We start from the raw sequence: 14,341 nt of genomic DNA, 5'->3' as shown, positions 1-14,341 counted from the left end.
TTTATTTCTAGGAAAAAAAAGCCAGGCGAGTTCTGTTGATAGGCTATCAGTGTATTTTGTGAACCGAAACTGTGTATCTGTCTGATTTAAAGCTTCATAGAACACATTGTTATCCTTGAATGAAAGCATAGTTTAAAAAAAAAAAAATGGGACATACCGATACTCAAAAATCTATTCATCACTTCTCTAAAATTCAATTTTTTTTTTTTTAAAGATTTTATTTATTTGTCAGAGAGAGGGAAAGAGAGCGAGCACAGGCAGACAGAATGGCAGGCAGAGGCAGAGGGAGAAGCAGGCTCCCTGCTGAGCAAGGAGCCCGATGTGGGACTCGATCCCAGGACGCTGGGATCATGACCTGAGCCGAAGGCAGCTGCTTAACCAACTGAGCCACCCAGGCGTCCCTCTAAAATTCAATTTTAATTTAATTAATAATTAACTTAATTGAGTGTCCAGTGTTGTGTGTGGCAAAGCTACTCCTGCCCCATCCTGAGATCACTCCTGCCTTTGCTAACAGTAAAACTAATTTGCATTCATCAATACTCAGATCGAGAGGTTAAGCAGTGTCTTTCTACCAGGTTCAAATGGTCACTTTGAGGCCTTTGATAAGTTACTTACACTGACTGTGCCCCAATGGCCACATCAGTAAAATGGGATGAATAAGAGCCTCTCCCTCTCAGGATCAGTCTGAGGATTATATAAAATGGTGCGGGAAGGGCCTAGCGCAGGACTGAGCTAATAGCAAGAACTCATCCATATTAGCTGTGATTGCTGGTAACGGAACATGACGAAGAAATAAAACAGCAAAGAAGTACCTGGATCTTTCCGTTGCCAGGAATATTCCTTATGTATACACAGAGAATGAAGAACTGTCCAATGGCTATGATTTCATTTATGTGACTTTCATTTTATTGGACAAATAGGGAGTAACACATCGGAATGATAATAACCAATTTGATACAGCTTGTTACAGTCTACAGCATGGACTTTCACATCCATTACCTGGGAACAATGCCATATGCATATTTTTTTTTTAATTTTACTTATGTATTTGACAGACAGAGATCACAAGTGGGCAGAGAGGCAGGCAGAGAAAGAGGAGGAAGCAGGCTCCCTGCCATGCAGAGAGCCTGATGTGGGACTGGATCCCAGGACCCTGGGATCATGACCTGAGCCCAAGGCAGAGGCTTTAACCCACTGAGCCACTCAGGCACCCCCCGCAAATGCATATTTAAAAAAAAAAAAAAAATCAAGACAGTGGTTCTCCAACAGGGACTCCTGTGAAAAGGTAGCTGTAGGACTAAAAGATGCCTCGGACCCTCTCAGAGATCCACGAGACTCTGAAGAGTTTAAAGGATTAAGACAATCTGGGACAAAAATCTTTCCTTTGGCAAGGAAGCAAACAGAGAGCAATCTTATGTATGGACACAATGTGGAAATGACTTCTGATCCCGCACACAAAACAATCCTCCATGTCGTCATCATCACATACAAAGGACAAAGGGCTCCACCACCGGCTGCCCACAAAAGACCCTCCGCAGAATGGCTGTAACCTGTGGCCTCTATTTATCACCGGAAGATTCTAACTGCTTTCCCCCTTTTGTAATGGAGAACATCTGCCCTTCCAGAACAATCTTTCTCCCAGCGGTGAATTTTACATATAGAGAAACAACATCCTTTTTTTTTTTAATGTTGCTTTCCCACGTCCTTGATTAGGAAACATGCCCCCTTTTTAATGGTTTTACAGCCAGAATCTCCAACCTGCCTAAATCTTAGCCTAAGCACAAATGAAAAATATTGTATATGTTGTTAAATTAATTAGACTGACGTGGCTCTAGTACCATGGCCGTCTATGTAAGCAAACCAAAATCTAAGCCTGTAAATGCTTCAAGGTTATAAAATCAAAACACAAAGGATAGCCAATCCCAAGAGCCAACTAGTCTTCAAGCTATAAGCAATCAATAATTTCCTTTCTTTGCTTCTGCCTTTACTCTATACAAATCTCTCCCCAAGTTCCCATCTTTGGAGCCTTGCTAACCACTTCTTTTTTTTTTTTTTTTTTTTTTTTTTTAAAGATTTTATTTATTTATTTGACAGAGAGAAATTACAAGTACACTGAGAGGCAGGCAGAGAGAGAGAGAGAGAGAGAAGGAAGCAGGCTCCCTGCTGAGCAGAGAGCCAGATGCGGGACTCGATCCCAGGACCCTGAGATCATGACCTGAGCCGAAGGCAGCGGCTTAACCCACTGAGCCACCCAGGCGCCCCTTGCTAACCACTTCTGATCAAGTGCTGCACCATTTGAACTGATCTTTCTTCAAACTCTTAAAATGTTTAATAGGTCTCGGTTTACCTTTTAATAATGTAAATAAATACAAGGCTTCTTTCTGGAAAAAAAAAAAAAAGAATCTGCTGTGCTAGAATTTTCAGGACTCCTTTTTGCAAGTACATAAGTTTTTAGTATCTTCATACAGTATAAGAGGGCAAGTACAGATGGTGTTTGGGATTTAGTTTGTGTACATATTTGATTAAAATGGCTCTTTTTTTGCAAATACTCAAGTTTTTAGTATCTTTATATAGAACAAGAAGGCAAGGTACAGAGAGCGTTTGGGATTTAGTTGGTGTATCTATCTGATTAAAATGGCAGCCAGGCCACATGATTTCTAATCAGAAGATAGTTCTTTATCATAGACTGATAGAGTTTGAGCAAGACTGATGTAGTTTTGAGTAGTCGTCATATAAACAGAATTCAAGAAAACAAGGCATAGCCCAACAGGTGCAATTTCTGGCTCCCAGCAGTGCACCCAGCTGGATCAAGCCAGATACTTCCAGGATGTTGGCACTGAGGAGTTCACTCCACAGAAGAAAGGAAGCACGGTCACCAGCAAATTCATTCAAAATCTAGCATTAAGCGCCTTCCTAATGCCTTTATTTGCACACTACTCTTAAACGTCTATAAAGTGATCGCCTTTCTCACTTGCCTTGTCCACAGGATGTGAAAATGCTAGGTTGAGGGTTAGTCATTTGACTGGCTTTTTAAGATTAACATTGAGAAGACAAGGGGATATTATTATATATAAAAGGCAACACTGAGGTGGTTGCCAGGAGCTAGAGGGAGGAGGGAATGGGGAATTCATATCTAATGGATACAAAGTTTTAGTTTGAGATGATGAAAAAGTTCTGGAGACACAGGGTAGGGACGGTTGCAGAACAGTACCAATGGCATCATAATGCTACAGAACTGCACTTAAAAATGGTTAAAGGAATAAATTTTGTTATGTATGTTTGACCACAATAAAAAAAAAATGGATACACTAATAAAGATCTTTTTTTTTTTTTTTTTAAAGTTGAGATGTGAGGGGAACATAAGCGGAAAGAAAAGAAGGGAAAAGAAGTGTTAAGAGTCTGATGAGCCCACACCCCTACTCAGGGCTGATGGCAGGGATACTAAAGAGGAAGAATGAATTGAGGCCCTCCTCAACCCTATGTCCTTTACCCCAAGCCCCATCCCCAATTGGTAAGAGGGGCCCTCCTGCACTCCTGTTAAAACAATGACTGAGCCCTTGAATGAGAGAGGACTGTGTGCAGTGAAGAATTTTGAAGACCCCCCCCCCTTTAGTGAATAATGGAAATCAAGCCATCAAAAACCTAACTGCATACAAATGATCCATAAGCACATGAAAAGATACTCAGCATTATGACCCCTGGGGAATGCAAACCAAAACCACGGTGAAATGCCACCTTGCCACCCACTAGGATGGTTATAATCAAAACACAGACTAAAGCAAGTGGGGACTAGGATGTGGAAAAAGTAGACCCCTTACCTGAGGCTGGGGGGTGTGTAAAATGGTGCAGCCACTTGGGAAAACAACCTGACAGTTCCTCACAAAGTGAAACATGTATTTACCACATGACCCAGCAATTCCACGCCCAGGTCCATAGCCACAACATGTGAAAACACAGAAAGAGACATGGTGGAAGACAAGGCTAGAAACGAAACTGGAGTTAGGGTAAGGAAATCTGGAAAGTGAAAGGAAATACCTAAGCCTTGGTCAGTGTTCAAAAGTAAAGGAATGGAATCCAAGGGTTTTGGGTGGGGAAGTCCTTTCCCAGGCTAGGTGGTAACTAGAGAACCCGGAGCAATGACAGGGCTCACGTGGCCACACATGACCCTGCCATAATTGTATGCAGAGACAACATTTTCCCAAACTGACCACCATAGTCACTGGAGCACTCCTTAAAAATGCTAATTCCCAAACCCAGATCTTGATTTTTTTTTCAAGCCTGGAAAGCTGTATTTTTACTATTTTTTTTTTAAATATATAGCTGCAGATTCTCAGAGTCACGCAAGTTTCAGAAAATACTGATCCATCCCTTTTCTAAAAAAACAATATCTAGACATGCAGAAAAACACAATAAAGTATAATATAGAAGCTATTCTGAAATAAGAGTGACCTTTTCTTCTAGTGAACAGTGGTAAGTGTCCATCGATGGATGAATAGATAAAGAAGATGCAGCCTATATATGTATATCATGGAATATTACTCAGCCATAAAAAAGGATGAGACCTTGCCGTTTGTGACAACATGGATGGACCTGGAAGGTGTTATGCTAAGTAAAATAAGTCAGACAGAGAAAGACAAATACCATGTGATTTATGTGTATTTGTGTATTTGATTTATGTGTAATCTAAAAAACAAAACAAGTGAACAAACAAAGCAGAAACAGACCCATAAATACAGAGAACAAACTGATGGTTGCCAGAGGGAAAGGGGTGGGGGGATGGGCAAATGGTTGAAGGGGAGTGGGAGATACAGGCTTCCAGTTATGGAATGAATGTCACAGGGATAATTTATAATGAACTTAGCCATTCATCTGTTAGATGGACAGTTGGATAGATTAGGATCACTTTTCTTTTCTTTTTTTTTTTTTTTCTTTAAGTTTACTCATTTAAACAATCTCTACATCTAACATTGGGCTTAAACTCACGACCCTGAGATCAAGAGTCACGTGCTTTTCTGACTGAGCTGGCCAGTGGCCAGTGCCCCTACTATGTTCTTTCTTTTCTTTTTTTTTTTTTTTTGGTCAGAGAGAGTGAGCACAGGCAGAGTGGCAGGCAGAGGCAGAGGGAGAAACAGGCTTCCCGCTGAGCAAGGAGCCCTATGTGGGACTTGATCCCAGGATGCTGGGATCATGACCTGAGCCGAAAGCAGCCGTTTAACCAACTGAGCCACCCAGGCGTCCCCTATGTTCACTTTTTAAAAGTTGTTTTCACCTGTTCTTGTTTCAAGAACTCTTTCAGCCTGTGTCTGTTCACTAGAGCACAAGGATAGTTATACTTTAGGATAGCTTCTATGTTGTATCTTATTCTGTTTTGCTGCTTGATTTAAAAACAAAAGCAAATGGTGTAGACCAGTATTTTCTAAAGCTTGCATGGCTGTGAGAATCATCATCAGCAGTATAAAAAACAATAAAAATAAAAACAGCATAAGGAATATATGTATTCCTTATGCGTGTCAATGATATAGTAGGGGAGCCTGGGTGGCTCAGTGGGTTAAAGCCTCTGCCTTTGGCTCAGGTCATGATCTCAGGGTCCTGGGATCGAGCCCCGAGTCGCGCTCTCTGCTCGGCAGGGAGCCTGCTTTCTCCTCTCTCTCTGCCTGTCTCTCTGCCTACTTATGATCTCTCTCTCTCTGTCAAATAAATAAAATCTTTAAAAAAATGATATTGTAATAAGTATTGTATGGTGACAGGTGGTAGCTACCCTTATGAATAGAGCATAACATTTAGACTTGACTTGTCAAATCACTCTGTTGTGCACCTGAAACTAATGTAACCTCATTAGTCATATATGTCATTAGTCAACCAATGACATTAGTCATAGGTGACATATAGTGTCAATATGCCACTATAATGTCAATAATATGTCATTAGTCACCTGTAATGATTTAAGTCATATAAGTCAACTTACACTTCAATTTTTTAAAAAAGTGAACACAGTATACTAAGAAAACAGTGATGGGTGTGCAGAGTACTGGTTTTCCATGTCTCTGGCACTGACACTTGTGAAAAGTAGATACAAAATTCCCTGTGGATGGGAGTGTATTTGTTTCCTAGAGCTGCTCTAACAAATTACCTCAAACTTGGTGGCTTAGAAGAACAGAAATTTATTCTCTCTCAGTTTTGGGGCCAGAAGCTTAAAATCAAGGCATTGGCAGGGTTGTGCTCCCTCTGAAGGTTCTAAGGGAGCATCCTTCCCTGCCTCTTCCAGCTTCTGGTTGATTCCATGTGGTCTTGGTTTGGGCCTGCACATACCCCCATCTCATACCCCCATCTCTGTTCATGTGGCCTTCTCTTCCAGGTGTGTTTCCTCCTCTGTCTCTTGTAAAGACATGTATCATTGGACTGGGTTAATCCAGGGTGATCTCACCCAGATTCTTAACTTAATTACATTGAAAAGACCCCTTTTCCAGAAAGAGGTCATATATATATATATTTTATTAACCTATAATGTATTATTTGCTTCAGGAGTACAGGTCTGTAAATCATCAGTCAAGAAAGAGGTCATATTCATAGGTACCTGGTATAGCACATAGATATCCCTTTTTGGCAGGGAAGGAGTGGGTTCACACTTCAACCTACAACACCAAGTGATTTATTTATTTATTTATTTTTAAAAAGATTTTATTTATTTATTTGACAGAGAGAGATCACACGTAGGCAGAGAGAGAGAGAGGAGGAAGCAGGCTCCCTGCTGAGCAGAAGGCCCGATGTGGGACTCGATCCCAGGACCCTGAGATCATGACCTGAGCCGAAGGCAGCGGCTTAACCCACTGAGCCACCCAGGCGCCCCAACACCAAGTGATTTAAAATTGTTGAGCAGACCTAAATTTAGAGGGTGTTTTTAATATAAATGTTCTTAGTTCAATGTTCCTCAGAATGATCGATGTTTATTTATGAATGAATTTACTCCTCTGAGTCATGTATATTTTTAGAAGCATGACTTTGTCATTTAAAAATAAGATATGGTATTAAAAGGTTACATGAAGTAGAGAAAACCACATTCAGGGAATTGCGACATGGCAAAAAAAATTTTTTTGCACCATTTTCAGAAAGAAAATTTCTAAGCACTAAGAGATATGTCTATTATAAGAAGAGCAATATGGAGGATACCAGACTGTTTTAGTGATTTCTCCTGGTAGTCCCCTTGGCAAGTGTCAATGGATTAAGTTTTATTGTAATTACAGTTTTAAAGAATAAAACTTTCGCAGGGCAGAAGGCAGGAAGAGCTGATATTGCAAGGATATATGAAGTAGCTATTAGAAACAGTGATAGCTGTACATATATAGATATGTGATGAGGAATCTTTAGTTAATTAATGAACATCGGGCACTTATAGATGCAGGAAAAAACAGTTCTTTAGGTTAGGTGTAAGGACAGGATGGATACATCAAGCAGTGCGGAGTGGGAACCAGAGTATGAAGCAAAGGGCAAAAAACAGTGATTCCTGCGTAATTGGGAAAACCAAAGTAGAAGTTCTAAACAGAAGTAGTTCCTTAAGTTATATCCACCAGCAGTTTCACAAATTCTTTAGTGAGAAGAGACTGGCATTCATGGAGGAACTTGATAATATTTGTAGAAATTTATGGATGTATTTAAATATACATCTATTTTGCTTAACTTTTTAAACTATATGGTGTCCATTCTTCAGAGTGGTTCAGTTCTAAAGAACTAAAAATCCTCTGTTAAACATTCCCAGCTATTCATTAAAAGAGAAGAGAAAGAGAGATAGAATGACATGTAAACCGGATAGACCCAAATACAACTTTAGTCACGATCCTGGTTCTAAGGATCCACAGCCTGATTAAGCAGCAACCTTATAAAATGGGACTTGGACAAGACTTGCTTCTATCAGAATATGCCATTTGCTTTTATAAAACAAGCTCTAGGCTTTCTGATCATTTGAATGTCTGCACTACATCTGCAGCTCTATCAGCAACACAGCTCAGAAACAAACTCTTAAGAAGATGCCAGATTCCAAAAGGGTCAATCTAAATCTATCAGCTTCATCCACCTGTCCCTCTCTGTCTAATGCAGCCATCGATGCAAACTTGTCTTTGCAGTAACAGTCAGTGAAACACTAATACACCATTGGATATATATTATTGTCTTGCAAACTCCGTTAAACATAACAACATAACTATAAACAAATGAACTTTCAGTACTGGATGGTTATTATTTAGATTAGTTGACTTTTTTTTTACCGACCAGGCTACTATCCCATCTTTCATTTAATTTCACTGTGGCATTTTTGTTTGCTTTCTCTGACATTTGAAACATAGATAATACAACTCCAGCCTTCACATTACAAGGGAAAGCTTGGATACATTCATCCTGTATGTTCCTGTTAGTACAACCTCTACTAATAAATCCAGGACTGAAATATATCTAGGTATATCTCAATACAGAGAGGGACCCTACTTGGGGCACCTGATCTTGCGGTTGTGAGTTCAAGCCCCATGGGCCTAGAGCTGACTTAGAAGAAAGGGAGGACATTACCTTCTTTTTTCAAAGAAAAATTCATTAGTGGTATATATGTAGATTCTAATCACTCAATCAAAAATGTTAGAAAGTCTTCCTACTCCCAACCTCTGTCAATGGAATCATAAACAGAATTTCAAGAAGGAAGAACTATTCCTTTGTGTCTAATCTATTAATAGAGGGGAAGTCGTTGACTCTAATAAATGTTGCTATGGATTCTTTAATCTAGGCAGTGATTATAAATTCATGCATTTCATTAGAACAGTGATAATTAGGTTGATTTCCAGATGACTCATTTTGTAAACTTTTGGCCACTGGTGTTCCAGCTGGAGTGGGCCATGTGCTGCCTTCCCACTGGCATCACTGGAAGTTTTGAGTCAAGATCAAGGCTCTTTTTGCCTCTCTGACCTTTCTTCACAAGGCACAGTGGGGCCCCTGTTGCTCAGCTTGGAATGCTCAGCTTTGCTCCACTGTGCCCATGGGGTTACCATGTGCCCACAACCTATATGCAGATAGTCACCGAAGACCCTGCAACAAGCCATTGTAATTCATCTCTTGGATTCTACCTTTCAGGTAGCTTCCTAACCTAGATGCCAAACTTCAGAAAATCTTATGTCTGGCTGACTCACTGCAGCTCCAGTGAGCAGAGAAAGAATCCCAGCAGAGTTGAGGGGCCGTGCCCTTTTGGCTCCCAGCAGTCTGCCAGGGGCTCGTTTTCCTGAGGGGTGTACTTCTTTGAGAACCGAACTAAAGAAGACATCTCTTACCTTGACAGTCATGTCTGCGCTGGATGTTTCTGTGGCATCTGAAGCTGCCTCGTCTCCCTTTAGCAGTATACTCTCCCACCCGACCCCTGAAAAAAGCAAAAACAAAAACAAAAGTACATTCAGCTGGCATGGATAGACACCTAAGTGACATTTTGCAGATTCCAATCCCATATGTGTTATAAAGGAAACCAATGTCGCTCCACAGTTTCCCCTGCAGGGCAGTTACTGGGAAAGCATCCTTGGAGTAGTGTGGCCAGTCAATACCTCCTTTGTTTCTACCTCACCTCCAATTTTGGAGTCCATTGTCTAAGTCCTGTAACTTCCAGACAGTTCCATTCCCAGGCCAGAGTGGAGAAGAAGTTGGAATGAATTCTCTTCCAGAATCCAGTCCTCATCGTGAGGTCTTACTGGGGGCTTAAAGTGAATTCCAGGACGCAGAAACACAGACATCTGAATCTATTCAACACCCAGTAGAACTGATTCCAGATTATTCACTGCCCTAGATTCCACATACATACTGGAAATGACAGAGAGTTTATGTTCACTTTGAAAATCTATATATGTTTTCTCTCCAAGTCTTGATAAATGTTAGTGTTCTTTTTTTCTTAAGCTACCAGATGATCTCCAAGAATAGACACATGGCAAGAGACAAGGTTTTGCTCTCTTCACCTCAAAAAGGAGATCAGGGGTTGGTGTTCAGATATACCCACGAACACAATGTAGCCAAACTACACTGGGTCAGATGCAATTATATGAGTGAATTAAGGGGGGATGGTCTGTATTAGAGTAATGACAAGTATATTTGTAGAAACACATTTATTGCAGATAAAGTCATCTTCTTAAAAGCTAAAAAAGGAATACTTAGTAAAGTTTTTTTTTTCTTTCTTTCTTTGACAGAGAGAGATCACAAGTAGGCAGAGAGGCAGGCAGAGAGAGGGGGAAGCAGGCTCCCTGCCGAGCAGAAAGCCCGATGTGGGACTTGATCCCAGGACCCTGAGATCATGACCTGAGCTGAAGGCTGAGGCCCAGCCCACTGAGCCACCCAGGAGCCCCCTTAGTAAAGTTTTTAAGGGCCAACTTAACCAGTAGATACAAATTTTGTAATTGGTATAACAGCTGCTTGCTGAGATATAGGAATGCTCAGAGCCTAAAGCATTAAAGAGATTGTTTTCTTTAATAGGTTAAAATTCGCTGTGTAATATTTGCTTCCATTGTTGATTTCCTTAACAAATAATTTTGTCTAAGGATAACTCAAGGACAGCATTCATTCTGGACTTGTGTGATTAGCTCAAATTAAAAACTTTCAATTATCTAGCATTACGTTAAGTGAGGATTAGCAAACATGTTCTGTGCCACACAGTAAATATTTTAAGCTTTGTGGTCATGCCATTTCTGTTGTAACTTCTCAAGCTGCCATTGTAGAGCAAAACACACAACCCATAAACAGCCAACAGGCAACATTCAAAACAAATGGGCATGGCTGAGTTCCAATAAAACTTTATTTACAAAAACAGGCACCAGGCCAGATTTGGCCCATAAGATCCTCTAAACCAGATGGATAGTGATTAATGTGGCACCACACTGTGAATGTATTTAATGCACAGAACCACATACTTAAAAATGGTTACAATGCAAACTTTACATTATATATATTTTACCACAATAAAAAAAACATTTTGCTAAGCAATATTCAGAATTTCAATTTAACTGATTCTATAATCACCCAATGAGTTGCTATACCATTACTTGCTTAACTATTTCTAAAATGTTGGATATTTGGGTCATTTTTAATTTCTCATCAGTATAGGTAATGCTAAAAGGAATACCTCTTTGTCTAAAATGCTTTTCTTATGAATAATCTCCCTCAAAGGGACTCCTAAGCAAAAAGTATGCGTACTTATAAGGGTAATGGCATGTGTTCCCATTCCACTTTGTAAAACAATGATGCCAATCTTACAACCACCAACAATGCATGATGTAATCATTTTGATATCACCATAACTCGCTTGGTAGTGTTATCAGTAAATAATTTGTATGGTGATAGGAACTGATGTCTTAAGCAAGTTGTAGGTACATAAAATATTCACTATAGTATTCCATATACTTCCGTGTATGGTATTGTAATGATTTTTGTGTCAAATCTGTATTAATGTCATAAAAATTATATAGTAATTTTTTAAAAAGTTACTTTACCAGCTTCTGTTCTAAATCAAGAAAGCAGAGACATGTACAAGAAAGATTGTTAGACTCCAGCATTTCTGTAAAGACCAAATGGACAAACCAGATGGTGAAAGAGAAACAATTTTTGCATGATGCATTTAAGAAACTAATAGGACATTAATTCAATTTTAATATTTTAGCATCCATTACATTATTTTATATTCTGGATCCCTGAGACCCTCATTGTACAGGACATATGCACAATGGATTATTCAAGTTCCATGCACTCAATGTATTGCAAGGTGCAAATAGTTGTTTCTAACTAGGTTGTAGTAACTGGGTCAGTTTGGTGAGCTGCCCTACAGTTTCTTCTAGAGAAATTGCTACAAGGAGGTTGTCAGCTTTTTCTTAAATGCAAGTTTCTGGGAGAGATATCTTTGCTCCTACATGAATGGATTACTTCCCTGACACATCTTGCATTCAACAGACTAGTAGTCCCTCTTGGTTTAAGGCACTGCTGGCCCCTGTTGGATCTGGCTGGCAGAGAGACACAGACATTGGGCCTAATGGACAATTATCTGATACTTACTTTATGGAGTAGTTTGAATTATCATTCAGCAAATATTCATTCTCCTCCTTTCCCTCTGTAGGAGAAATTTTCTTCCCTGCCCCTCAGATGTTTCCTCTGGCCAGTGCGAGGTTAGTGGACAAAAGGCAATCAAAGGTTTGAAATGGGCTTGTGTGGTGATGCTTGCCCTCCTGCATTTCTGCTATAGCATGAGGAGGACATGCTCCAGTTGGTCTGCAAGGGACTGGGGAGCGGACCTGGGCCCCATCAGCACCTTGGAGCCAAGCCAAGTCTTGATCAGTCAATCCCTAGCCCAGCTGCACATGTACGACAATAAAAGACATTGAATTTGAAAATGATATAGGTTAAGAAGCATTATTGTAATAGTAACTAATAGATACAATACCTAAACAAAATTGTACATGAAAGTCATTTTGGATAAAGCACATTTATCTTTGTTCAAATGCAAATGAACACCTTTGCTGCAAAGAAATTTCAGTTACAAGTATTGATATATCTATATTTCTCTTTCTATATCTAGCTTCTTTCTATATCTATCTTTTGCTTGCTTGCTTGCTTTCTTCTCTATTTTTTTTTTTTTTAAGTAAGCTCTGTGCCCAGCGGTGGCACTTGAACTCTCTCAACCCTGAGGTCAGGAGTTGCATGTGCTAACGACTGAGCCAGCCAGGTTCCCCCATATCTCTCCATGTTATGCCATGTGAGGAACAATATTTTCTCTACTATGATCCTTTCATAAGCAATCCAATCTTTACTAATGGATATATGGCCCTAAGAGACATGAAACATAAATATATATGTATTCTCAAAATTTTAGCCTACAACCAAGAATACACCTTTTTTGTTTGTTTCTAAGTAATCTCTATACCCAGTGTGGGTATACACTGAGATCAAGAGTTGTGTGCTCTACCAACTGAACCAGACACGCAACTTAATGATAAGTTGTAAGGACAGGAAAATGTTATTTTAAAAGCTAGAGACAAAATTCCTTCCAGGGAGAAAACTGAGTTTTGGATAGGATGGGCCCCATGCCATGGAAGTAGGAGGGAAAGGAAGAAGTCTATTCAAAAAAGGAGAGAAACTGAAAGAAGCTGGGATGAGAACTGGCTAAGAAATCTCCGAGGGCAACAAAAAGGACTCTCGAGAACCATGACGTTTAAACATCGATTTTAAATTTTTTGTCATGCTGTCTCATCCCATAATGCTCCCCTCAGTCTCATACCTTGAGTGAAGATCTCTTCTACACAATTATCTTGTGTTGGTGTGGTTTGGTGGAAACAGAATGAGGACCTCAGGCTGGAGAGAAGAGAATGGCAGGTGCACAGAGGAGCTCCCTGCAAAAGTGGGATCTGAGGAGGACATGATGATAAGAATCTGGGACAGGGTATTAGACCCGAATATACACGACAGAGCCATGGGTCGGTTTCATCTGAACACCAAAGGGCAGCAGACCCTCTCACCCTGAGGACTTGGAGAAGCAAGAAGACCTACACTTCTAATAAGAAGAATAATAACCTTCTCACTAGGTTGTAGAATGTAGAAAATATGACTTTTATTTCCGCAATGGTGATTTCCATACCACCAACGTGTAAATGCCTTGTACCCCAAGTAGGCAGGGGAATAGCTTAGAATGCTCATTTGTCATTCTTCCACTCTAGGATTTTATCAATGACTATCAACCTCTCCTTTCATGTCTACGTTCCTGAGATGAATTTCCACTCAGCTAAGATCAATATTTATAGCAATAGCACAAATATTTAACAGGTCACATGTATAATTGCAAAAGAACACATTCCAGACTGACGTATTTCTATTATTAGTCAGTTGTGTAAGCACGGTCACCTCTGATTTCAGGGAAAGAACCCATATAAAGAATTTGACCTAAGAATTTTGATAATTTATATATATATACATATATGTATATGTATATATATATATATTCATACACACACACTACTTTACATATTATATTTCTATACACTCTCCATCCAAATAACGTTTTCTCTCTCTCTTTTTAAAAAAGATTTTATTTATTTAACAGACAGAGATCACAAGTAGGCAGAGAAGCAGGCAGAGAGAGAGGAGGAAGCAGGCTCCCTGCTGAGCAGAGAGCCTGATGCAGGGCTCGATCCCAAGACCCTGGGATCATGACCTGAGCCGAAGGCAGAGTCTTTAACCCACTGAGTCACCCAGGCGCCCCTAACCTTTTTTCTCTTATATTCCCTTTCCCTTTGCTTAAACTCTTTTATTTATAATTTCTCAAAGAAGAGAGAACATATTTTTATATTATTTC

At 39.8% G+C, this 14,341-nt stretch overlaps 1 protein-coding gene across 3 annotated transcripts in view; it reads right to left on the bottom strand.

The window, feature by feature from the left end:
• Positions 1–14,341, bottom strand: part of PALM2AKAP2 (PALM2 and AKAP2 fusion) — a 446,433-nt gene that overhangs the window by 121,315 nt on the left and 310,777 nt on the right. For all 3 annotated transcript variants that reach the window (XM_013053842.2, XM_013053844.2, XM_045081683.1), the window contains one exon: positions 9,303–9,388. In XM_013053842.2, the coding sequence (XP_012909296.1) occupies positions 9,303–9,388 (86 nt within the window). The remainder of the gene's footprint in view (positions 1–9,302; positions 9,389–14,341) is intronic.

The sequence above is a fragment of the Mustela putorius genome, unplaced genomic scaffold, assembly GCF_011764305.1.
Source record: "Mustela putorius furo isolate JIRA1106 unplaced genomic scaffold, ASM1176430v1.1 tig00000580_pilon_pilon_pilon, whole genome shotgun sequence".
NCBI classification, from domain to species: Eukaryota; Metazoa; Chordata; class Mammalia; order Carnivora; family Mustelidae; genus Mustela; species Mustela putorius.
Note: the sequence above shows the minus strand (reverse complement) of the source record. Positions and strands in the feature narration are given on the sequence as shown.